This window comes from Notechis scutatus, chromosome 4 (assembly GCF_049901735.1).
Source record: "Notechis scutatus isolate UNSWTSFEM ecotype Mainland chromosome 4, rNotScu1.2, whole genome shotgun sequence".
Classification (NCBI taxonomy): domain Eukaryota; kingdom Metazoa; phylum Chordata; class Lepidosauria; order Squamata; family Elapidae; genus Notechis; species Notechis scutatus.
This window is the reverse complement of record NC_142012.1, coordinates 20,505,708-20,531,269: the sequence shown is the minus strand read 5'-3', so window position 1 is coordinate 20,531,269 and position 25,562 is coordinate 20,505,708. Positions and strand designations below refer to the sequence as shown.

The following is a 25,562-nucleotide window of genomic DNA, read 5'->3' as shown; positions in this document are numbered from 1 at the left end:
TTAATGAAAATACAGAGTAAACCAAAAATTGGGCAGCTGCACTGGAATCTGTGTTCCTATACCGAAAGTGGGAATTTCAAGAAAAACACCATGGATAGACTGGCGGGCTAATGTAGTTTCCTCCTCAAATTATCCCTAGGATTTCAGGATATATCCTCTGCTTCGGGTACAATTAAAACCCGCAGGGGAAAGAAGAAGCAACTGTGATCGCTCCCTCGCCTTCCCGGCTCGCTTTCAGATTTTGGATAGGGAGCTGAATGGTGGCGGCCGGAGAGACGAGGGCCGGCTTGCATCACACATGCTGACACCCTGTGACAGAAAAGGACCAGCTGCGCCGTCAGGCCGGGCATCGGCGGGGGGATGCAGAGGTCACACCCGCAGGCTGCTCCTGCAATTGCCAATTTCGGACTCGAGGAGTCACTTTTCCCCACTCTGAGGAACCTTGCCTCAGCCTTGACATGCCCCTGTCTGCCTTTCCCACGTGATTTCTCTCCTGGAAAGGGAAGGTGGGGAGAGGGGAGGGGGAAATAATCCGAGACTACAATTCCCAGAAGACGCTGCTGCTGCTCCCTCTGACAGCTGGCACCAACCCTCCCCGCACCGGGCTTGCGCACGCGCCGAGCCGCCAAAACGGCCGCCGCCTCCACGTGACTCTCCGCCGACCAATCGTTTTCGAACCTGATTTGTTATCCGCCTTCCCCTTTTACCTCTCTCCTCCCCTCAGCGCTTGTGCGATCAGAGCGATCTAAGATGGCGACGGTGGAACCGGTGAGTGTCCTTATTCCCGTTTCCTCCCTTCGGTTTTACCACCACCACTCCTCCCTCCCGCCTTCCTCTTTTTCTCCGCCCTCGCTCTGTCACGTAGGCTTCCGTGAAGATTGTGAAAAGGCCGCTCGGCCCTGAAGGGGGACACAAAAAAATCTCAGCCAGAAAGCCGAAAGTGGGGGGAGATGGTTGGCGAAGAGGGAGGGCGACAGACACTGGCCTGGAAAGTGGTGTGTGCGCGCGCGTGTGGCGCGCGTGTGTACGGCGAGCGAAAGGCGCTGGCGTGTGCGATGGAGCGCCTTGGCGGGAGAAGGAGGATGGGAAGACCTGGGAGGCCGGGGTGGGGGAGACTCCGAGCGCGTGAGGCGAACGGCCAGGATTGTGCCGTCACAGTTCGGGCGGGGGCTTTGAGGGGACGACCGGGAGGGGTCGTGTGACGGGTGAGGTGGAGAGAGGAAGGCCGAAGACGGCCGGCGGGTGCAGGGCGAGGAGAATTCACCACGAGAGAAGAAGGCGGAGCTCGGTGGGACTCTGGGCCCCCCAATCCTGGACATAACTTCTCTGTAATTCGCTAGCGGAGAGGGCCGCTTATGCCGGCCTGTGTCTCCCCGCGCCTGCCAGACTCAAGAGTGCCCAAACACCGGCGGAGAATCCCTTCCTCCACCGCTCCCATCCCTGATTTTCCTGGCTGCTCTCAATGCTGTCACAACACCCGTTTGTTTCCTCTCGGGCGATACCGTCCTGCTGTCTCCGAACCAGGCGACAAAAGTTGCTTTTTGTTTAGATCCTTGGCTTAACTTGTTCCTCCCGCCCCCCATCATCATTTCCCAAGAAAAGTATACTTATAATTGAATCCCATAAACCGGCTGGGGGGTAAAAAAAACCAAATTCTTTCACAGGGGCATAAGTTGGAGCGGATGTGTACAGTACAGATCATACGTGGTACTTCAGTTTTCAACTTTTCCATAAAGAAGGTTGTCTCTGATTTAGCCCTTTATACACTTGTCTTATACTTAAATAGATGTTTGCTCATCTTTCTCCCCTAGCTGTGCAGAATTTTTAAGGCCAAACATTTTCAAATACTAATTTGTTGAAGGAAAAGAGCCCATCATATTTCTGCCCCCCCTTGCAACGTACTGTATTTTAAGTTGAGTGTAGGAGTTGACATGCAATGGAAGATGACAGTAGTAATACTAAGGGGAAAATACTGGCATTGAACCAAGAGACCTGCAGTTGGCACTGACACTGTAGGTAGTGGCAAGTTAAATACTGAAGTAGTATTTCGCTACATACAAAAGGAATGAGATTTCCCAGGGCATAGCATGTATATACTATGTGCCTCTGCATCTAGTTATAAAAAATGTCAACTATCATGTTCCAGAGTAGGCACAATTTACAAGTGTATTATTTTTCTAGTCCATAAATGTTGCCAGGATAATACAAGGTTTTTAAGCTCAGAAGAAAAAGACTATGGAATGATCCATAATTACCATTAGATTACAGCTTTAACAGTTTTCGCCTTTTTGGAAACTCCTTTTCTGATAGACTTCACACATTCCTAATTTTAAAACTTTTATAAGCGCTATCAGTTTCCAACGCAAATAGAGAAAAAAAGTGCATGTGTACAGAAAACTTTGAATCATCATGATTGAAAGCCATTCTGGATTATGTAGTTCAGTAAAGGTAAGCTGAAATTTTGATTATGTGCATCTGTGTTATTTTAATTTTACTTACTTGAAAGACGGGCTTATTAAATCTATAACATGAAGGAAAGACATTGAACATTCATATAGTTTTGTTATATTATGGGAATGAACTTCAAAAACATTCAACTACTAGCAAAATCAATGAGACCAAATATATATTTAGTTCAGAAGTTTTATTGTGTGCAGAAATTTTAGTTGATGCTTCTCTTTTAAGAAAAGTGTTTATTAAAAAAGTAGCTTTCATAAGCTAATTTACCATTTCACACAAGTATAAAATGGGTTCAGTTTTCAGATGATCCCAAATATGCATAAGATTAATTTCATTCCTGTTTAGATTGGAAGTTAAAGGGACGACAAGTCTGTGTTGTTGGTTATTGAAAGATTTTCTTCGCCTAAGGTATAATATATCTTATAACTGCAGCTAAGAGAACAGGTAATAAAATTGAAAGTTACATATTTAATCAGTCTGTAGACTGCTAATATCAAATGGTTCTTTTTATATGCTAGTTTTAGCTAATATAATTTTTGTGTACCATTTGTTAGATGGTAATATCACTATATCCAGATACTCTAGCATATAGAATGTACAAAATAAAATCCTCATAGTTATGTTCATTTCTCATAGTACTTTTCATTTAGAAATAATTCTTTTGTACCTGGATTATTATATTTAGCCTTTGTTAAGGGGCAGAAAAATTTCTCCTCAGATTTTATAGATGTAAGTCTAAAAAGTGGCAGGAGTATACCATTTATATGACAGTAGAGGTGTCTTCTTACAGGTAGTCCATGTTTAATGACTACTTGTTCAGCACGTTACAACAATGTGAATGAGTGGTACTAAGATCAATCCTCAAAGTTCTGGCCACCACAACACCCTATCATTGCAATGTGGGTGTTTGGCAACCAGCTCACACAACAGTTGCAGTATGCCATGGCCATGTGATTGCCATTTCAACCTTCTTTGCTGACTTCCTTCAAGCAAAGTCAATGGGGGAGCTGGCAGGGAAGGTTGCAAGTCACTCAGATAAGTCTCCTGTGTCCAGCAACTTCACCCAAATCTTGTGCGCCATCTCTCACCCATTTGGCAGCAGCCACCCAAGCCTTGCTGTGCTTGCACCACACTCACATTATGTGTTTACCCCTCCCCTGCAAAATTCATTTACAGCTTATTGGCTTGCTTGCAAGCCAACTGGGACTTTAAACTTCCTGCTACTTTCCCCACTGTCTTTGGTTGTTGGAAGCCAGCAGGAAGTTGTGAGAAGATCCTCACTTACCAACCACAAGTCAGGTTTAATGGGGACTGCTGGGATTGCTATGTCACTAAGTGTCTTACCCTAAACCCTAAGCCTAAGATGTAATGATGTCATTAAGTGATGGGACATTAGGAAATTCCATTTACCATTGTTAAGCATCCAGAAAAAGTACTATATATCTAAACCCACTGAAATCAGTACTAAGTTAGTCATAACAAATGTTTCTCACTAATTTTTTGAGAGCTTAATGTAACTAGTTTTATCTGCAACTGTCCTATTACAGTATTTTCTTTTCGTATATTTTATACAGTGGGTGTCCATAAAAGAAGTTTGCAATATATTACAGTGTTACAATTGATAGTGATTTGTTCCTACCTTAAATTCTATCATGTTTTAATATCCCAGATCTTAATGAAATATATAGAAAGGGAGACGTACACAAGAATTCCCTATGAAAACGCAGCTGTTTACAATGTAGTAAAGTTAGCATTAATTCAAAACATATGTTGATTGGTACCATTGTCTGCTCGAATTTATCTAAGTTATACATTTGGAGTATACATGTGGCCTATGGTAATGAATCACTTAATAGTATGTGCTATGAGAATTACTGCATTAAGAAAAGTTAGTTTGCTAAATTTGCATACATTTGATAATATAATCCTCCGTGGAGAAATAGATTCCATCTTATTGTTTCAGACTTGTGAACTTTACAGTCATTTTAATTGTTCTAGAATGCCTATATTCGGAAAATATAGACATATCCATATTAAAAAGATTTGCAAATGTTAATGGCAGAATATTTGAACATGGTGGTTATCTTTTAAATAAATCTTTATGCATAATATATTATTCCTTATAAAGAAGCAAGTTAATTATTTGTTTTGTTTGTCTAGGAAACCATTTCTAACCCTCAGACTTCAGAAGAAGAGAAAACTGAGACACCAGCAAGTCAGGAGATTGTGAGTCCTGAAACATACGTTAAGCATCCATTACAAAACAGGTGGGGCATGTTTCCTTTAAATTGTGTAATAGCATGTTCCAAAACAGAATTAATTAGATATTTTGGAATGCATTTTTTAAAATGCAGAATACATATCCACAAACATCCTCCTTTTGAAAAGTTGGAGAACAGTTGTCTTTTATGTTAAATTACAGGTCCTTTATGACAACCTCTGAAATGTTGTATGTTCTCTTTATGTTTCAAGAGATTTCAGCTGAAAAACACTACATAACAAGATTCCAAATCACTGTGTTGCAATTTTAAACTGTAAAGTATAACATACTAACCTACCACATGTTTCATACTATGATTTGTATACCATACAGTAACAATTTGAAGTGCAGTGTTGACAGGTAAATAAGTTCCTGGTTTAAAAGTCAGTTAATTTTCCTATCTACAGTAGTTTGAGCCAAATCGTACTTTGGATTATAAATAGTATTTGAGATAATCTCCCTATTCAGAATCTTAAAAAAGTATAGTTTCTTTCCAGGATATTACTTTTGATTGCAATTAAAATCTTTGCCCCAATTTTCCTTAGTCATCTTAATAAAGTAGAATGTGGTTGATGACTGGGTCAATACTTTTAGGTTTTCGTTGACAGAACAGAGCCTGCTGGTCTCAGAATTGTTACAAAAAAAGTTCAGCGAATGCAAAACTGCTAAGCCCTGAGAAATAATTGATTTTATCTAATTTTAATAAAAATGAACACACACAATGTCAGCATTCCAACCAAATTCTCCATTTTCAATTCAGCACTCAGCATCAAAGTCCATCCAAGTAAGAATTTATTAGAGAAGTTATATTGGCACATCTGGGAAAACCCAAATCTGAATTCCTGCATTTTCCGATTCAAGATGGCGGGGACTGACACACATATTTTTATTTTTCCTTTCTCTGTTCAGTTTTTGGAGCCCAACTTTCCATATACAACTCAAGGTCTTAAAACCGCTCTTGATATTATAAAAATTGCCCATACCTGTTTTGGTTAATATGTCTACCTCCTGTTTTTGGTCTGTTTAAAAATGTAAATGCAATCTTGAGCTACTATACAAGGCACTAAATAAATTCAGAATTTCAGAAATGATATATAGCATCAGTGATATAAAACTACTAAGGTGATTCAAGGAAATAACCTTAAAAATCTTGCAAACTATGACTACAGTAAACAGTACTACCAATTAAATGTGCATATGAACTTATGTATGATATCTTTTAATTCTTTAGGAGGATTTCTTTTTCAGTTTCCAACTAGAATGATTTATCAGCAGTAATCATTCCAAAATTGTATGGCATCCTTCAACCTGCAGTGTTATTCTAATTTGAAAACCAATTTCTAAAAATAAGTATTTTGTGTCTCTGTATTACTTGCTTTATATACTGCATTTATTTATTTCATTTATGATTTTTCTGCATGACAGTGTTATTTTCAGTGGCATTTACAGATATAATGTCTATACGAAATATCTGTATAAAAATACACTTTCACTTTCTCCCATGAGCTGTTCAGAGCATCCAGAAGTGCTTCAGTTTCTTCTGGAAAGGCTGGGCTTAAAACTCCGGGACACTCCTCCTCCTCCACGGGACCCCTCCCCAGCATCCCCTAGTTTTAGCTCAGCCTTCATGGTAAGAGGTTGTGCACTCCCTGACTGGAACGGTTTTCTGATTCAGCTAGTCAAAATTCAGGTTTGCTCTTGGGTTAATTTGGCTTGTAAATTTTTCCCCAATTAATTTGGTGATTTCAAAGCTTGTGGCTCTATTAGGTCATCCCCCCGATCAGTTTGAGAGCAGTTTTTTGTGGCTGGCGGAGCCTGCCACTCCGCAGGCAGCCTGAGACGGCCGCTTCAGGCAATTAGCTTATCTAATCCCCCGATCGTCTTATCTCTGTGATCTTGGCGGAGTGCTCACAGTCGCGGCTCACTTCTCCTTGCTGTTTCGACTGACAGGATCATTTATCTGACAATTTAGAGAGTCAGCAATTAACATCGGATATTCTGCCTTCCCGCCGTTTTCAACGGCTGGCTTCAAGTTCGCTCCTAAATATCACAGGCGCCATTCCTCGCTGGTTTCCCTTCTTGGGGACCGGGGCAAGTACCTTCCCACTCCACTTCCCTGGCATTATTTCTCTTTTATCTTGCTGGCATTGGATAAGCAGGCTAGTCCCTAAACAGGATTTTTTTTTTCTTTTTGCAATTGCTTTTGGATCATTACATTGGAGTGAAGCCGCAAGTGCCATTTCAAACAGTGGGACGTTTTTGACAGGAAAGGATCCAACCAGGCCCTGTATAGCTGGTTTCCCTAGTTGGGGACCAGGGATCCAGAATATTTCTTGCTTGGAGCGCTTGGGGGTTTCCCTTGTTGGGGACCCTTGGATACTGTTTCCCGTATACACAGTTTTACACGTAGATATAGGCACGTGTATGTATGTATGTATGTATGTGTGTGTATATGTTGTGTGTGTGTGTGTGTGTATATTTATTTATTTACACTCCTGGAGAAGCGTTCACTTTCAACCACAGGGGTAGGCATCACCCCTAAGTACAAATAATAATAATGATAATAATACAATAATAATTTTTTAAAAAATTAAAGTTAGAGGCACGAGAATCAGTCCTCCACAATGGAAGGTGACAACGTCTTCCGCTCCAAGACAAATAAGTCCCGAGATAAGTCAGTGGGCCCCAAAAAGGCCTCTAAGGTGGCGGATAAGGATGTCCATAGACGGCACCAAGCCTTGGAAAGGCAGTTACAGAAACGGGCCAGGGAGGCGGACAAGATGGCTATGACACAACAATCGGATCAGGGACCAAGTACATTGTTGGGGCCCTTGGACTTATCCACCCAGCCCAGACAGGCTATTTCTGGACAGCCTCCCACAGCCATATCTCCTCCAATGAGCACTGCCCGGCGAATCCCACAGGCAACCTTCACCCCTACGGCCGCCGGTTTAAGACAGGAGGAGGGATTACCTGAGACTATTCCCATCGAAATGAGGCAATGGATGGAGATGGCTATACATTGCGGCTGGAGTGCAGCCATCCATCCGGACCAGACACTTTTCGGCTACTTCGGAAGTGGGATCCCTGTCTGCTTGATCCTTTGCGCATATGGGACATCATCAAACTCAGGTATTCCCCAATATTCCTGACATACCAGTCCAAGGTCTTCGGGGGGAGGTGGAATTAGATGACCAGGATGTTCCCATGGAGGTGGGGTCGATCCATCAGATGGACTTGGGGTTGTCAGAGCCTGACCCACTAGAACGAGGAATGTCGGATGACAAAGGCCTCATTCCGGACCAACCTACCTTTTCTGGCCTTTTTCGTCTGCACCTCTTTAAATCTTTACTTTTCAAAGCAAAGAACATCGCTAAACTAGGCACATCAAGCCCTCATCCATTGTCAACAGGGTCTCAGGACGAATCCGAGGATCTAATATTCTCATAACCAGCTAACGAGGCAGAAACTATTCCTGTCCCTCGTATGTTTGCTGAATTAGTACAAAATCAGTGGGCATCAGCAGCATCCTACCCAGCCCCAATAGGGTACTATAAACGATACTATAATTTGGCACCAGAGTTTTCAAATTTTCTCAAAACTCCGGAGGTGGATGAGCCCATTGTGGCACTGGCCTCTTTGAGGAAGCCCTGAGACCGGAGGAAAAGAGAGAAGAGTTGGCACTCCGTAGGGCGCATGTTTCTGACGCCTGGGCCATTAGGGCAGCTACAGCTGCGTCCTTTTTTACACGGTCCTCCCTATGATGGCTCTTCCACTTGAAGGATATATTGCCAGCGTCAAATGTCAGAGCCCACCAGGACATTGCTAAGATTATTGCAGCGGCAGAATTTTCTGCCGACGTCACATTTAATGCAGTCAAATTCTCGTCTAGAGCCATAGCATCTCACATATCAGCACGGAGACTGCTATGGCTCAGACATTGGCAGGCGGATACCAAGCATAAATGCAAGCTGGCATCAGTCCCAATATCGGGATAAATTATAAGCAGTGTCCTGCTTATTGAGAACAGAAACACGAAAAAAGTGCTTCCCCCTCTTTTTCGGAGGTCTGAAAACAGAACACCCCAGTCGTTTCGAAAGGGTTTCTTTCGGCCCTACTATCAAGGCCCATACGTTCCCAGATCACAGAGAACATCAGGCTACAGGCCCAGTTTTAGACAGGATAGGTCAGAATCTTCCGATAGAGGTCAGCGGGGAGGCCAAAACAGAAAACCCCAGAGGTACCAGAGGCCGATTTTTTCGTCGCCCCAAGTGAGTCCTTGACAGCAGCTCCCATTGCAGGGCGGCTAAAATTGTTTGCTGATCAATGGGACAGCTCCACCTCTGATGCGTGGGTCAGGGACTCTGTTAGGTTTGGTTTGGCGCTAGAGTTTCAATCCTCCCCTCCGAACTTTTTCATTAGGAGCCCTAGGTCCACGGACCCCATTAAGAGAGCGTTGATGCAGGAGGCTATCAATCATCTTCTGCATATTTGGGCCATTAGAGAGGTCCCATCTGAACAACGAGGTCAAGGCTGTTACTCTCTATTGTTTGTGGTCCCAAAGAGTTCAGGGGGCTGGAGGGCAATTCTGGACCTCAAACGTCTGAACAGATCATTGGTTTATCGAAAATTCAAGATGACTACTCTCCAGTCCATTCTGCTCAGCATCAGAGAGAACGATGTCCTGACCTCTATAGATCTGACAGAGGCTTATCTACATATACCAATTAGACCTGCTCACTACAAATATCTTAGATTTTGCTATTGTGATCGGCACTACGAATATATCGCCCTACCATTCGGTCTGGCTTCGGCCCCTAGGACTTTTACCAAGGTCCTAGCGGCTTTGGCTGCCTCCCTCAGGATCAAATCTATTCGTTTACAATGTTATCTGGATGATATTTTAATTTTGTCATCTTCCAGACATCAAGCAAATTTGGATACCAAGATTACTCTGGAGACCCTTCAAGGGTCACGGCTTTTCCATAAATTGGGATAAAAGCCATTTGATCCCTTCAACTAGGTTAGTTCATTTAGGGGCAGTGATAGATACTGTGGAGGGCAAGGTTTTTCTCTCTCAGGACAGGTTGAATAGTATCCAGTCTTTGGCCAGAGAGATCAGAGCCTTAAAGAGGGTTTCCCTGGGAGTTCTGTCTCAACTGTTAGGGAAGCGGATTTCTTGTATTTCCATTGTGCCTTGGGCTCGATTCCATTCTAGAGATCTGCAATGGTTCCTGCTACTTTTCCAGCGATCCGGAAGAGCCACTTCCAACGTCTGGATAAAGGTACTGCAAAATGTTCTCCGATTGCTCCGCTGGTGGTCGGAAAACATGATAAATAAGGGGTGTCCTTTCAAGGAACCTTGCAGGGCAACAATCACAACCGATGCCAGCCTGGTAGGATGGGGAGCTCACTTCCAATCCCACACTGCACAGGGAAGTTGGACTATTTCCGAACAATCACAAAGCATCAACCTGTTGGAACGGAACCCGTTCTGGTCTTGACAGAGAATATCACAACCAAGGCCCATGTAAACAGACAGGGGGGTACCCACTCCAAACTTCTGATGCTGGAGACGGCAAGGTTATTCAAGTGGGCCGAGGCCAATCTGTTTTCGCTCAAGGCAGAGCACATAGCAGGGGCCTTAACCACACAAGCGGACTGGCTCAGCAGGGCCACGATAGATCAGAGAGTGGCACCTACACCCGTCTCTTCCAGGAAGCAGTGCGGAGGTTTGGGCAACCGGTGATCGATCTATTTGACTCTCCCCTCAACGCCCAATTGCCCCGGTATATTTCAAGGTACCCGACTTGAGGCGGAGGCCGTCAACGCCCTGCGATGTCAGTGGCCTCCCAGACTTCTATATGCGTTTCCTCCACTCCCTGTAATACCCAGGTTGATCCAGAAGTTATTGGAGGAACAAGCAGAATTGATATTGATCGCCCCTTACTGGCCCAGGCGAACGTGGTTCGCGGACTTACAGGACCTGTTGAGAGAACAACCTTGGAAAATTCCACCATCGAGGGTTTCCCTCTTGCAAGGGCCGGTATTTCACCCGGACCCACAATGGCTCAGCCTAGTCGTATGGAGGTTGAGCAGAGCCGTTTAAGGACCCAACAGATTTCAGAGGATGCCATTGCCACCATACAAGCATCCAGACGGTCCTCAACAAATCGTATATACGAGGCCACGTGGTCCACTTTCTGTTGCTGGTGGTCTAAGATTGACCCAACCGCCACATCAGTAGGACAATTATTGGACTTTTTAGAGGAGGGGTTGACCAAGGGCCTATCTCCAAATACTTTACGCAGACAGGTGGCGGCCTTAGCCTCGGTGATATCCTGGGGTGACCTTCGTTCCATAGCACACCATCCACATGTCCGCAGCTTTCTTAAGGGTGCTGCAAACTTACGACCTCCTGTAATTCACCGCTATCCCACTTGGGAGCTCAACAAGGTGTTAACTGCATTTACAACTGGCCCGTTCGAGCCTTTAAGAACCGCTAGTCTCAAATTTCTGACATATAAGGTGGTTTCTTAATTGCGATCACATCAGCAAGGAGGATTTCCGAATTGGCAGCATTGCCAATGAGAAAGGACCTGTGCATGTTTCATGCGGACAGAGTGATTCTCAGATTGGATCCATCGTTCACCCCTAAAGTAAATTCAGTCTTCCACAGAGCGCAGGAGTTGGTGCTTCCAATTTTTTGTCTGAAACAATCTCATAGACTGGAGCATCAATGGCATCGACCTGACATTCGAAGGGCGTTAAGCATCTATCTAGACTGCACGGCGGCATTTCGAAAATCTGAGGCTCTATTCCTATCCTTCAACCCATCCACTTTAGGACACAAGGTGTCGTCGACGACCATTGGTAGATGGTTGAGAGCCACCACAGCTAAAAGTTACGAATGCCAGTCCATCTCAGTTCCTAAGGGCATTACAGCCCACTCAACAAGGAGTGAGTGCGGCAACATCAGCAGCATGGGCCACACGGGCTTCCATAGACGAAATTTGCAGAGTGGCAACTTGGGCTTCACCATCGCCCTTTGTCAGAAATTATAAAATTAATGTCTATGCCTCAGCGGACGCTTCATTTGGCAGAAGAGTCCTGCAGAGGGTCCACAGAATTTAGGAGTGGATTTCGATCCAGACGGAGTCCCTCCCTAAGGACAGGCCAAGCTTTGGTATGTCCCACTTCTGGATGCTCTGAACAGCTCATGGGAGAAAGGGCGTTGGTACTTACCTGATACGCCCGTTCTCTGTGAGCTGTGAAGAGCATCCAGCCCCACCCATTTCTTTCCGTCTGGTGGGGTTCCGTTCCGGTCAGGGATCTAGATTAGGTGATGAGTTCCGGACTTTGGCACTCAGTCTTCGCAAAACTGGGGGACGCTGGGGAGGTGTCCTGTAGAGGAGGAGGAGCGTCCCGGAGTTTTAAGCCCAGCCTTTCCAGAAGAGACTGAAGCACTTCTGGATGCTCTTCACAGCTCACAGAGAACGGGCGTATCAGGTAAGTACCAACGCCCTTTTTCAAATTGGAAGGAATACTTCATCTGATTCATTGTAATCAGGCATCTCCAACCCATGCCACTAGTAATTTAAGACAGCTCCTCAGCCTCTAGTCTGTGGACCGGCACTGGGCCGTACAAACAATCAAAGCCCCATCTGCAGGATGCAGGCAGCATGTGAAACCACGCCCCTCCCCCTGGTCCCTGGTGCCCAAAAGGTTGGGGGCCACTGATTTAAGAGACAATAATGTAGGATATGCAAAACAAAACACTTTCATCTCTAGAATATTTTGTTTTGTCAGAATATTTTTTCCTTTGAAATTGAAATTACTTTCTCTTCCGAAAGAAACATTTTGAAGAATATATGAAATTCAAAGTGACCTGTTTAGGGGAAACCTTTTCAGAAACAAACGTCTTCAATCTATATGTAATTGCAGCACTGTACCTTATATATTATGCATACCATATATGTTTATAATCATTTTCAAATTTTATTGATTAGCTTTGTTTAATGTTTGTATTAATCCTTTACAAAATAGAATTATTTTCCAGAAGGCTATTTGCATTTTATAGGATTATATAAAAAGTGGCATTTTACCTCTTAATTGTCCAATTCTGTATTACAGCTCATTTTTGCCATTTACCCTTTCTTTTTGCTGAATATATTCATGGTTACTATAGTTTGATCTATTGGTGATAGACGGTAGTTGATAGATTAATTTGCAAAATCGTGTTTTTTAAAAAATTTTAAAGTTGTGTTTCAAATATATAGTTCGAACTGATTTCCTTAGGATCTATTTCCAGAAAATGGAAATTTGGGAAAGGAGGATAGTTTGGTTATAGTCATTATATAAACATAGATATGACTTCAGATTTATCCTATAGTAGAATTGTTCACATTTAGAATCTCCATTGTATGCCTAAGTGCTCATTCTTGAATAAAATAATGGAAATGAACATTAAACCAGCATAGTTTTTTGTATTCTTGTTTTGTATTTTTCTTCCCAAATTTCTTCATATGTTATGATTTTAATCTCTGCCTTTTAAAATAATTGTATGCCAATATAAAGTCATTATTTTTTTCAGGTGGGCACTCTGGTTCTTTAAAAATGACAAAAGTAAAACTTGGCAAGCAAATCTTCGTCTGATCTCAAAGTTTGATACTGTTGAAGATTTTTGGGCGTAAGTAAATTATAGACTTGAAACGAGTGTTTTTCATCTCATCTATTATTGAGGGTTATATATAAGAAAATATAGAGGAATAATTTGAATGAGAGGGAATATTAAAAGACAAAAGGGAAGTGAATTTGTAAAGGACACCTATGTACTATTAAAACTCTTGTGTCTGTAATGTTTAATTGTGAAATAGTGCATTATAGGGCAACAGTTTTTGAACCAATATACCAAATGGGCTAATTTACAGAATACTTCCAAAATCTGGGACACATGACTCCTATGGGATTGAAATTGGCAAATTTGTGGTTGCTTCAATGCTTCTGTGCCACTGTCTGGGAGCTCAGTAAACTGGTCCATCCCTAGCCCTCCAAAGGCTGGCTAGACTCATCCCCACCATTGGCTTCTAGAGGGCAGTCAGCCCTAGTCATGCTGGCAGAAAGTCAGAAGTTGCTTCTTCTCCCACTGCTTTTTTGCCCAATCATTCTGTTTTTCTGTTTACGTAAGGAAATATCTCTAAAATGATGACCCAGTGGATCATGGGTTATCTAATTTAGACTTAAGTTTGGAAAAGTTGAAGGCATTAAATATTGTTGCCTGCTACAATTATAAAAAGAGGGCACCTAGGAAACTTGAAGTGATTGTGAAGTATTGGAAATCCTGTGAACTGTGTTCTCAAGTATTGTGATGATGACAGTGTTGAATTCATTTTTAAAGTAATGATTATATGACTTTAATTACAGTTTTTCTTTTAATAATTGCTATTAAGAATTATTAAAATTTATCTCAAAATTTAAGATAATATATGTGTTTTTTGACATTTGCACATCTATAATCTTTAATATTTGTGCTAGAGTTCACTTCATTGATTGTACTTACATTTTTTTCCAAAATAGGTTATATAACCATATTCAGGTCTCTAGTAATTTAATGCCTGGTTGTGATTACTCACTTTTTAAGGTATGTGGAATAAATATTTGAGTCTATTTCATCTTGTTAGGCTATTTTGGATGTAATCTGCTAAGTAAAATGCTTTAAAGGATATGCAATTTAATAAAATATTGTGTTGTAAAAGAGTATTAATAAAACTTACTACAGAGTAACTTATTGACTAGTTTCTATGTTTATAATATGGGATTTCTGTGTTAAGGTACATCTTAATATTTTGATATTTTCAAGAGCTGAGGATAAAATACATAACCAAAATTTGTTTAAATGTTGCTAATCTTGTCTTTCCTATTTTACCAGTCACTGTCTCTATTTTTATTGTGTTGCAAATTAAAATATTTAATGTTCCATTTCTGTCAGAAGAGTAACATTAATTTTTTAAAAAGCACTGATATTTTTTTGTGCATGACTTAAAATCTTAGTAATATAAAGGTAAATAAATTTCAAATATTTAAAAATGAATTGTGTGAATTACACATGTGGATATTGTGTTTTATATTAAACTGCACTTTTTAGGATGGTATTGAACCCATGTGGGAAGATGAGAAGAATAAACGGGGAGGGAGATGGCTAATTACACTAAACAAGCAGCAGAGACGAAGTGATCTTGATCGCTTCTGGCTAGAGACAGTAAGTGATTTTTATATTGTTTGCTCATCTTGGCCACATTTAAGAGAAGAGTACTTTTCCCAATTTCTAAACAAAAAGTCAGGGTGTACCAAATCCATTCAGATAATTAATTGACCATAATTAGACCATTGCTATATCAGAGAGAATACAGAATAACAGTTGGAAGGGACCTTGGAGGTCTTCTAGTCCAATCCCCAGCTCAGGCAGGAAACTTTATACCATTGGCATTACATTTCGTTCCTGGGTGGAGGCCTATAAAAACCATTGGTCTTGGAACTTTGTGGATCCTCCTAAATTCTGGAATTGGATTCAGGAGATGTATTACAAAAAAAATCATGCTGTCTTGGATTATCACGTCATATTGTCATCCTAAATATATAACAATGCTGGCAATCACAAAATGAATGGCATTACAGTTATAATGATTCTAAGGAGAATGCTGGAGCCAATTTTAGAGACTCGGTAGCTGAAAGTTTCATGTCTCTGGTATGCAATGTATTTGTAAGCCTATAAAACGTATTACAGGCCTGTTAATTGTCAGTGACCATTAGGGAAAGTATGGAGAGCATGAGTTCTTGAATCCTTTGTCATTGCTTAATAATAGTGCTGCTTGGATCACTTCTCAAGAAATGAAATTTAGAGTCAAGGAATTGGCAACATCCTGAGCCACTGGTCCAACTACCCCTCTCATAGGAATGCATTGGAGAAACTTTTCTCAATGCTTTGATTTGATTGATTCTTTTTCAAACTCATTTTTCTTGTGTTTGTTTTGCTTCCGTATCAAACCTAGTGCCATTCTCTTCAACTCTTGCAGAATTATTTTTCTGATGATCAAACTGTAAGACTCCTTTTACATGTTTTCTTTCAAATATAATGTTGGGTTGGAAAAAATGTTAGGGCAAGTATGCAGAGAAAAGTGTTGAAATTCTTTTCAATATCTTCACTAATCATAGCCATAGGAGGTTTCTGCATTAAAATAGTCTGTTTCTACTCTTTGTGTGTTCAGGGAAACACAAAGTAACTTTGCTGTGGGTCGTGTGATAAGGAAGGTGGAAACTTGAGTATGAATCAGCAAGCAAAATTCTAACAGTCCCATAGGACAGTGCTCCTCAATCTTTCCGCTTGCGGGGAGAGGGGATGGTTCTATGCTAGTGGCAGGCATAGGTGTGAACACACATAACTGCCATTTGTGCAAGCGACAGGAGCACACCCTGCTCACACAAATGGAGCTGCATGTGTGTATATACTCGCCTGCCACTTGCACAGCCCAGTTCTGAATGAGCCACAGCCCAGTAGTGGGCCATGGCCAGGGGACCCCTGGCATAGGATACATTTTTCTTGATTCATTTTTTTATCCACAGCTCTCAGTCTGATCTACCAATTTTTTAATTTGATCTTTGTTTTGCTGGCTTCTTTACCACCTTACTCCAATTGCCAAATCTAATCCTGTTCTAATACATTTTCAGAGAGTCATCCTGAAGTGAGCAGGACATTTACAATTATTTCTAATCCTGTTATCAATAGCAACCATTGGCAGTTTTTGTATTTTATTCAGTATTGGAGAACTAGGCATTCTCTCTTCCTTAAGAAAACATTGGGTGTTTAGGGAGGAGGGAAATGCTTCTTCTGCTGCCCCACCCAGATCCAGCCCATTTTCTAATCTTGCTCTTTCTATCTTTCCCCATTTGGTTCAGTTTGATCCATTTGGTTCAGTTTTCAGGGAGATATTCTACTATTATCTAGACAAGAGTCCCAACCCCTCTCTATTTATTTTTTATAGATTGCTTTATTTTGGAATATATTTGTTATATCAAATTGGTGACAGCTTTGTCTGGGTGACATTGGAGTGTCATATCTGAGATAAATTCTCAGTGGATGATATGAAGCCCATTCAATCATTCAAATTAGTGTGGCTTGTTTGTTATGTTTTGGACCATAGATATCAATCACCCGTTTCTTGCAATTGGTCAAATTATTTTAACATAACTTTTCTTAAATATGTTGACATCATGTTTAGATTTGTGAAGGCCATTGCATAATTATGTTTAAGGAAGTTCTGGCAAGTGAATAGAACTTGGAAAATAAATGCATCATTTTTTAAAGGAAATGTTTCTCCTTTTTTAAAAGAAGCTGATTCACTTTGGGTAAAATTGTCTTCAAATCAGGTGAATTAGTCAGTGTTAGGTCACCTATAAATAGTTTTTATAGCATAGTCTGGCATAGCAAGCAGGCTGTGTATGCCCCCCCAAAATAAATACTGTTGGTATAAATATTTCTGGATTACAATTTTCAGTGCACTTGAGCTTTACTTCCCATTTTCCTTTGAGATTGAGTTGGCTTCATAGCTTTGATGATTGGAAATAAACCAGATTTTATTTAGTTCTCAACCTTTTCAGATATGAAATAGAATTGCACCATTTTGATCAGTTGCTTTAATACTTCAAGTACTAGACTTCTTAGTGATTCATTTTTTGCTGAGAGTGTTCTTTAATGAACAATGATATAATGCTTTCCATATACCAGGTGTGCACATTTGAAATTATGACATGGGGTGTCATTAGCATACTTATATTATGCAGTTTTCCTCCACTCCTTGCTGAAGATCACTGGCTGATTTTTCAGGAGTATCTGCAACACAAGCTGCAGACTGTGCACTGCTTCTCCTAGAGGCCTGCTTCCTCCAGTTCTACTGTCATCCCAAACAGCACCTCTCTGAAGAACATTGCCAACCCTCCTTCCTTGCCAGCCAATGGAGAGTGCTGCAGTTTGCCACTCTGCTGCCTCCTCTCTAAATGGGCCTGGCAAGTTCCCTTCAAGCAGATGAGAAGGGAGATGCTGCCCAGGAATGCACATGTCCTAGGGCAGCACCTTCACCCAACACCTGTAGCCCAGAGCACCAGCAGGAGGATGAAGGGGACGGTGGTGGAGGGCAGCAGGATATGTGGCAGAGTGTAGGCACCAAAAGGGCAAAGTGGGGGAGATAGACAAGAGGGGGGAATCAAAGCAAAGCTTAGTTTGGCAGGGTAGGAGAAGTGTGAGGTCTAACTACTGCATCTATAACTATTGAAACTGCTGTTGCTAAACAGTACACTCACAATGTTTCTTTTACAAACCACGTTACTTGGCAATGGAAGTTAAGGTCCCAATTGTGGACATAAGTTACAGGTAAAAGTGGGTGAAATTCAAAGCAAAAACTAATCGTGCTGGCCCTCTGGCACAAGCTTTTAAGTCAGGGATATTGGTAATCTCTTGGTGTTGGATTAAGATCCAGGGGCTAGTTCTTTGCTCTTTCGTGGATATTAGTATTTATCAATAATCCAGTTTACTTAATTTTTTTCATGTTACCTTTCTTGATGGAAGAAAGGAAATTTTTGATGGCTATGTCTCTTGTACTGTTCTTGAAACAGTCTTATTATACATGTTAACCATTAAAGAAGCTCTCAGATATAGATGGGCTTCTAAGTCAAATCTCTGGGGAGTTAAAAGTACCTTCTATAATAGGATCATTTGTGTAGCAGCTTTCAACTGAGAGTTATTTTTCTCAGTAATCTATTGTAATTTATCTTGGTGATACACTGAAATCAGTAGAAATTTATGTTATTATACGGTGTATTTTTTGTAAGTATTCAGTTGTATTTTGTTATTTAGTTATTATCTTCAATTTTGTAGCTGCTGTGCCTTATTGGAGAATCCTTTGATGACTACAGTGATGATGTATGTGGAGCTGTTGTTAATGTTAGAACAAAGGGGGATAAAATAGCAATATGGACTACTGAATGTGAAAACAGAGATGCTGTTACACATATAGGGTAAGTTGATATGCAATTTCACAATTGTTGCTTTAGAAAATACTGATATTTCAGAAGCTTTGCTTTTATTTTTTGTTTGTTATGCTTTAATTCAGATATAAATTGTGTTCAGAGGAAACAGATCAACTTTATAATTTATGAAACTTATTTCAATACATCAAGATTTCAGGTATAATCCTAATCTGTGTTTAAAGACTTCCAGTATCCTTGTCATGCAAAAGAATTAATACTCATTTTGGGAGGGCTGCTGTCAAAATTATGACTGTTTATATTTGAACCAATTCATAATTTTCAGCAGACTATTGTACATACTTTTTTAGGACTCTCAAGATGATACATTAAGTAGCAAATGTGCCTAATAAGATTACATGGCAAATAAAGCCAGTTTGGTATAGCAGCTAACATTCTGTGCTAGAAATCAGGAGACCTATGAATTCTGGTCCATCTTTTGGTCATGAAAGCCAACTGGATGACTTTGGACCATTCACACTCTAAGCCCAACCCACCTCACAGACTTTTGGGAAAAAGAGGCACAGGCATTAAATAAATACACTGTTTTGAATTGATAAAAAAGATAACATAAAAATCAAATAATAGTGCAGGTAATTGTCATCTTACAACAGTTCATTTAGAGACCATTCAAAGTTACAATAGCACTGAAAAAAGTGACTTATGACTGTTTTTCACACTTACAACTTGTTGCAGCATCCCCAGGTCACGTGATCAAAATTCAGATACTTAGCAACTGATTGATATTTATGATTGTTTATTTTATTTATTTATTGGATTTATATTGCCGTCTATTCGCTCATGGCGACTCGAGGCATTTTACAGAATGTAAAACCATAATTAAAATAAAAAACAATAGAAACTAATAAAAAGAATCAAATAAAATACAATAGAACAAAATCTGGAAAATAAATAAATAAAAAATAAACCCCAACTCCCACCCACCCCGCCCCGATGACACCAAATCATACAAGCTGTTTGATGGCCTCCGTCCCACTCTGGGTTCTGCCGGGCACGCTGGCAGAACCAGGTCTTCAGTACCTTCCAGAAGAGTATTAGTGAGGGGGCCATTCTAATCTCTGGGGGAATGATCTTCCAGAGAGAGGGAGCCACCACAGAGAAGGCCCTTCTGGATCCCACAGGGATGGGACCCGTAGCATTTCCTGCCTTCCTGCTCTAATGGGTCAGATAGATGTGACTGGTAAGAGACATTACCTCAGATAACCTGGTCTCAATCAATGAAGGGCTTTAAAGGTGACAACCAGTACCTTGAATTGCACCAGGAAGCAAATGTGCAACCAATACAGCTCCTGCAGGAGAGGTGAAACATGCACATCGAGGTCCTCACAAAACCATGCAGACTGCTGCATTTTGCACCAACTGGAGCTTCCAGATGCTCTTCAAGGGCAGCCTCATGTAGCACGCGTTGCAATAATCAAGACACGAAGTGACTAGGGCATGAGTGACTGTGAGTAGGGACCATTGGTCCAGGAAAGGGCATAACTGGTGCACAACCCGCAGTTACGCAAAGGCCCTCCTGGCCACAACCACCACCTGCTCTTCGAGTAGGAGTTGTGAGTCCATGAAAACCCCTAGATTACGCACAGGGTCTGTTTGGGGTAGTGCCACCTCATCCAAGACCAAAGGTGGCAATTCTCCCTGAACCAACGAACCCAGAGCCACTCAATCTTGAAAAGGTTTAGTTTGCTCCCCATCCAGCCCCCTAACAGCCTTCAGGCACTGCGAGAGGGAAGACACAGTAACATTTAATTCACATGGGCCGAGACATACAGCCGAGTTGGTGATACCTCCGTCCATGGTGACAGATGATCTCACCTAGTTGCAGTGTCCTGGGGTTATGTTATCACCTTTTGTGACCTTCTGACAATCAAAATCAGTGGGGAAGCTAGATTCACTTAACCACTGTGTTACTTAACAATTGCAGTGACTTAACAATTGTGGTAAGAAAAGTCATAAAATGGGCCAAAAGTCACTTAACTATCTTCCTTAGCAACAGAAACTTTGGGATCAATTGTGGTTGTAAGTTGAGGATTACCTTTATTATATTTTATGGCAAAAGAATTTGTCCAAATATTTATTTCATATTGATATTCTACAAGGTCCATCGACATAAGAGTTAAGTCACAGCCATAATGAACAAATGTTGCAATGATAGTAGCTTTATCTTTCATGTGCCAGTACAAGTGCAGTGTAAAATAATTAAATGCAATATCAAAAATAAATGCATGTACTCCAATCTAATAGCTAAGATAAGCAAACCTCAGTATTCTGAATAGCTTTTTATCAATTGTTAACACATATAAAAAGAATTCTGCATTAAAAATATTTTAGTTTCACAAAGATCCATTAAAAGTTCAATTAAAAATAAGCATTTTAGCACCTTTTAAAAGGAGTTGATTCCAGATGACTGGTACTAAATAAAAAAAATTCACTCATGGCTATTTTATCATAAGGAGGTGCTAGCTGAACAATTGAAATGAGCACAGAATAAAAGTTTTGAGCTGATTCTCCAAGTTACAAAATGCTCCTATGCATAACTCAGTAAGATAATATCAGCAGCTTCTATTGACATTTTTGCAAATAGCCAAAAAGAGAAAGGTAGAAGTAATTCAGATGTCCAGAACACTGCAGTTATGAATACAAATCAAGGGGACAGAAAGAACTGTACGGTAATTTGGTCATTAAACAGTTTTAGTAATTCAAACTTGAGACAACTGGCATGAATCAGTTGCTTTGCTATTACTCTGATGGGGAGCTGACAAACTCTTATGAACATTAAAGTTACAAACTTAGATAGTTTAGTCATTTGGGCTTTAAGTGAAAGTCCCTCATCAGTTTGAACTCTGGATTGCTTTCTACTGAGGAGGCTCAGCTGACGGACCTAAAAATGAAAGTGGTGGTATAATCAGGAACTTAGGAAGGCAATGATCTTTAGATGTACAAAACCCTCCTGGTTCCTATATCGATTATTAATTTCCAAAACAGGAAATGTTAATGTCAAATATTGAGTGAATAGTGGAATGACTTTTATTTAAAAGAAATGTAAAAACGTCTGGTATATTGCATTTGGAGTTTAAACAATGAAAATTAATACCATGTTTTCTTATGAACAATGCTACTTAAATTTATATTTTGTGTTTTTAATTTCCCAGGAGAGTATACAAGGAAAGGTTAGGACTTCCTCAAAAGATAGTGATTGGTTATCAGTCCCATGCTGACACAGCTACTAAAAGTGGTTCCACCACTAAAAATAGGTTTGTTGTTTAAGAAGACACCTTCAGAGTATTTCATAGGAGACTGCGTCAAGCAATCGAGATTTGGGAGCTGAACCAAAGCCTCTATAAAAGCAGAGTGGACTGCATTTAAATCTGATTTCCATCTAAATGTTGCTAAATTTGTGAAACTCTCATTTGCTTTGTCTTGTACTTCTGTTTTCTTCCTCACCCCCACCCCACCCCATTTTTTGGCTGAAGGTAACCTTTTCCAATCAAAGAATTTCAGTGCAACATTTGTCCCTCAAATCCATATATGTCTCCCTAACCCATTCTCTGATGCTTCTTAAGAAAATAACTATTATATTAAAAAAATGTCCTGAAAACAGTGCCATTTCTACAGGGGAATAAACTACTACTTTTTCATCTTTTCACAGTATGCAATAACATGTTTTGCTGGTTTGAAAGAAAAGTATGATGCATACATTTTTCTAGCAAATCTTTCTTTATACAGCATGATCGTTGCTGTAATTGATGCTGATGGCTGCTAGATTTAATTTATTTGTTTCCCTTTTCTGATAACATTAGTGATATTCTGATTTCAGTTCTTGCTCATGTAACATTGGTGAAGGATCTGGGAATACGACAAAAGGTTTAATAAACATAATTTTGTGCATTCTATGGTAATTATTTTGTAATATCAAAGCTTTGCTACAAATTTCATGCATTTCAAGTCAAATCAGTGATATGTTTGTGTGATTTCCTAAACATAATTGTGGATTTTTAAAAATGTTAACACCAGAATTACATTCCTTACTAGAAATAGTATTCCTGTTTTTTGTATCTTATGCTGTATTTTAACACTTTGTATTCCTTAGGTTAAATTTTGCTTTGGTTTAAGTACGGCTCAAATAGAAAAGCAGTCCCATTCATATTAAGACAGTGTACAAAACTGTAAATAAAATGTGTACAGTGAATTGTCTTTTAGACAAGTAGATTTGTCCTTTTATTTCATTATACTGAAGTGCTTTGTACTACTTTTGACAAGATAGTCTCTGTTGTGGCCTCTGTTGTAGTGTATAGTCTAGAAAAGGATAAGTCTTAAGCTACAGTGGATTTGAATTAGATAGTATTATAGCCATATGCAATTCTTTGCTGTGGTTATAATTAGAATTAATATGCTCCATGTTTAGCTGCCAGGCTAGCATCTCTAGAATCCAAATGGATATTTGAAAGTGTGCCTGGAGCAGCAAATGAACAACAGCAACAAAACCCTCTGGGTTTTGCTAAAAAAAAATTGGGGGGGGAGGGGGTATACATTAGTCAATTACACATTTATTTTGAGAAATGTAGCAAAACGTTATTCTGGCACTTAATGCAGTTGTTGAGACAGTGGCAGATTAAAACTTATTTAAAGGAGATATTCTAAAATTGTCAATTTCAGTGTAAAGTGTAATGGTTGGATGATGTCATATTTCCTATACTGAGAGGGAGATATGAGGAAGTCTCAAAAATTCTTAGCTGGCCTATAGCTAAATATTTTGGCCTGACTATTACCTATCAAGGCAGTTTCTCCCTGACCTTAGCTATATTGGGATATTTGCCTCCTTTGCTATAAATGTCTTAGAAATTTTTGCCTTTTGGTTCTTGCAGTTTATCTAGCACTAACCCAAATAGCATTTTGTGTAAAAACTGATGCTGTATCCTTGCAGTTAATACTTCCCCTTATAATAAACAAAACAGCTCTTGTATTAAAGCAAATGTGGTTTGTACTAATGTCTAATTCTATTTGAGAAAAGGAAATGATTGATCTGTGAGAACCCAGTTACATTTATCAGGTCAGTATCCATGGTGTAAGAAACATTGGCTCATGGCAATTTGAGGGCTGCATATAACAACTTTCTGATTGCCCGCTAGAGAAGATCATGGCTGCATATTGTAGTATCTTCTTGAAAATATAATCAGATGAGTTTCGGAAGAATGGTTTAAATATTTGCATTAAAAACACACCCTAACTCTGGGCAGGGGTTGATGAATGAGATTTGGAAAAGACTGAATTCTCCCCTCATCTCTTATCCTTCAGCAATCCTTTCCTGATTTAAATTGTTCGTTTGAGGATGTTTGCCTGAAGCAGTAAAAATAGCAAGTGCAGGGGTTTTAAGAGGCAGAAAGTGTGGGCTAAGTTAAAAGCAATCCTTTTAATATCTTTTAACGCTCTGTCTAATATAGTTTGCTGAGTTGGTATTTGGTGACTAATGATGGGATGCTGGAGACTTCTCTGGGTTTCCCATTTTTGATAGCAAGTTTCTTGCAATGCACTATGAAAGGTGGCTGAGTCAATCTTCCAGGTAGTGAAAACGTATAGAATCAGTTGCAAAGTGGCTGAAGGTTTTTGATTCTTCTGTCCCCACATGTCTATTTTAAGAACTCAGGTGGCACATTGGTTAGAATGCAGTACTGCAGGCTACTTCTGCTGACTGCCAGCTAACTGCAATTTGGCAGCTCAAATCTCACCAGCCTCACAGTTGACTCAAACTTCCATCATTCCAAGGTGGGTAAAATGAGGACCAGATTGTTGGGGGCAATATGCTGACTCTGTAAAACCACTTAGAGAGGGCTGTAAAGCGGTATATAAGTGCTATTGCTATGTTGTTATCTAGTCATTAGCTCCCTCATCCCTATTTTTACCCAAATATTCTGAATAATTGTGTCTACTATCTTTTTACTGAAGTGTTACGCTATATTTTAGCATTTTTCATCATTAAAATATTTGTTGTATGGTATAAAAGCCAGTTTGGTGCCATGGTTAAGACATCAGGCTAGAAACACTTGAGTTTGACTCCCACCTTAGTCACAAAGCCTGTTGGATGATCTTGGGCTAGTCACTTTCTCTTAGGTCTAGGAAGGAGGCAGGGAGAAAACACTTATGAAAGACTGAGAATCAGACCAAATTTAACAGAAAAAACGTGCATTATACTATTTGGATAAAATACTACATATGCTTGAATAAGGGCGTTTCTAATATTGTATGCTTTTATTAATGCAGACTATTTCTTCAATTGCTTACTGTATTGCTATACTTGAGGCATTCAAAAACGCAGAGGCTTGTGAATTTTATTGACTGATTCAAAATAAGTTACTATAGACACGGTTTTTATTGCAAGAATATTTGGTTTCAAATTCCATTTTCCTCCAGATTTGCCAAACATACATGTATACTTCTGATTCACAGATTAGATGTGATTAGATATACTGTGTTATATGTACATCCTAATTAACCCTTTGTTATGTTGGGAATGGGCAGTTTTCCATTTAACAGCTGGAGGGTCCAAACGATACAAATTTTTCACCATGATTTTCTTGACTTCCTTAGGAGAAACTGCCACTTTCACATTTAAAAATTCTTCACGCAACAAGTTTATACTTTGATGCGGTGACCTTGAGAGGTTTAAGCAATTTAAAAAATGAAAATAGCGTGTTACTTATCAAAATCTTCCTGCTCAATTTTCATCTTTATTTTTTGTTGTGAAAGC

At 40.1% G+C, this 25,562-nt stretch overlaps 1 protein-coding gene across 1 annotated transcript; it reads left to right on the top strand.

Annotated features, from left to right (window-relative positions):
* The first annotated feature begins 737 nt into the window (after positions 1 to 737).
* Positions 738 to 23,016, top strand: EIF4E (eukaryotic translation initiation factor 4E). Its single transcript, XM_026672675.2, has 7 exons — positions 738 to 768; positions 4,621 to 4,727; positions 13,314 to 13,409; positions 14,297 to 14,360; positions 14,865 to 14,978; positions 18,648 to 18,787; positions 21,970 to 23,016. Exons 1-7 carry the CDS (start codon positions 751 to 753, stop codon positions 22,082 to 22,084), a joined length of 654 nt encoding a protein of 217 aa, XP_026528460.1. The 5' UTR covers positions 738 to 750; the 3' UTR covers positions 22,085 to 23,016.
* Positions 23,017 to 25,562: the final 2,546 nt, after the last annotated feature.

Coding starts and splice junctions, on each gene's coding strand:
- EIF4E (XM_026672675.2), top strand. Junction 4,728..13,313: donor AAGCATCCATTACAAAACAG/GTGGGGCATGTT, acceptor TATTTTTTTCAG/GTGGGCACTCTGGTTCTTTA. Junction 13,410..14,296: donor ACTGTTGAAGATTTTTGGGC/GTAAGTAAATTA, acceptor TTTCCAAAATAG/GTTATATAACCATATTCAGG.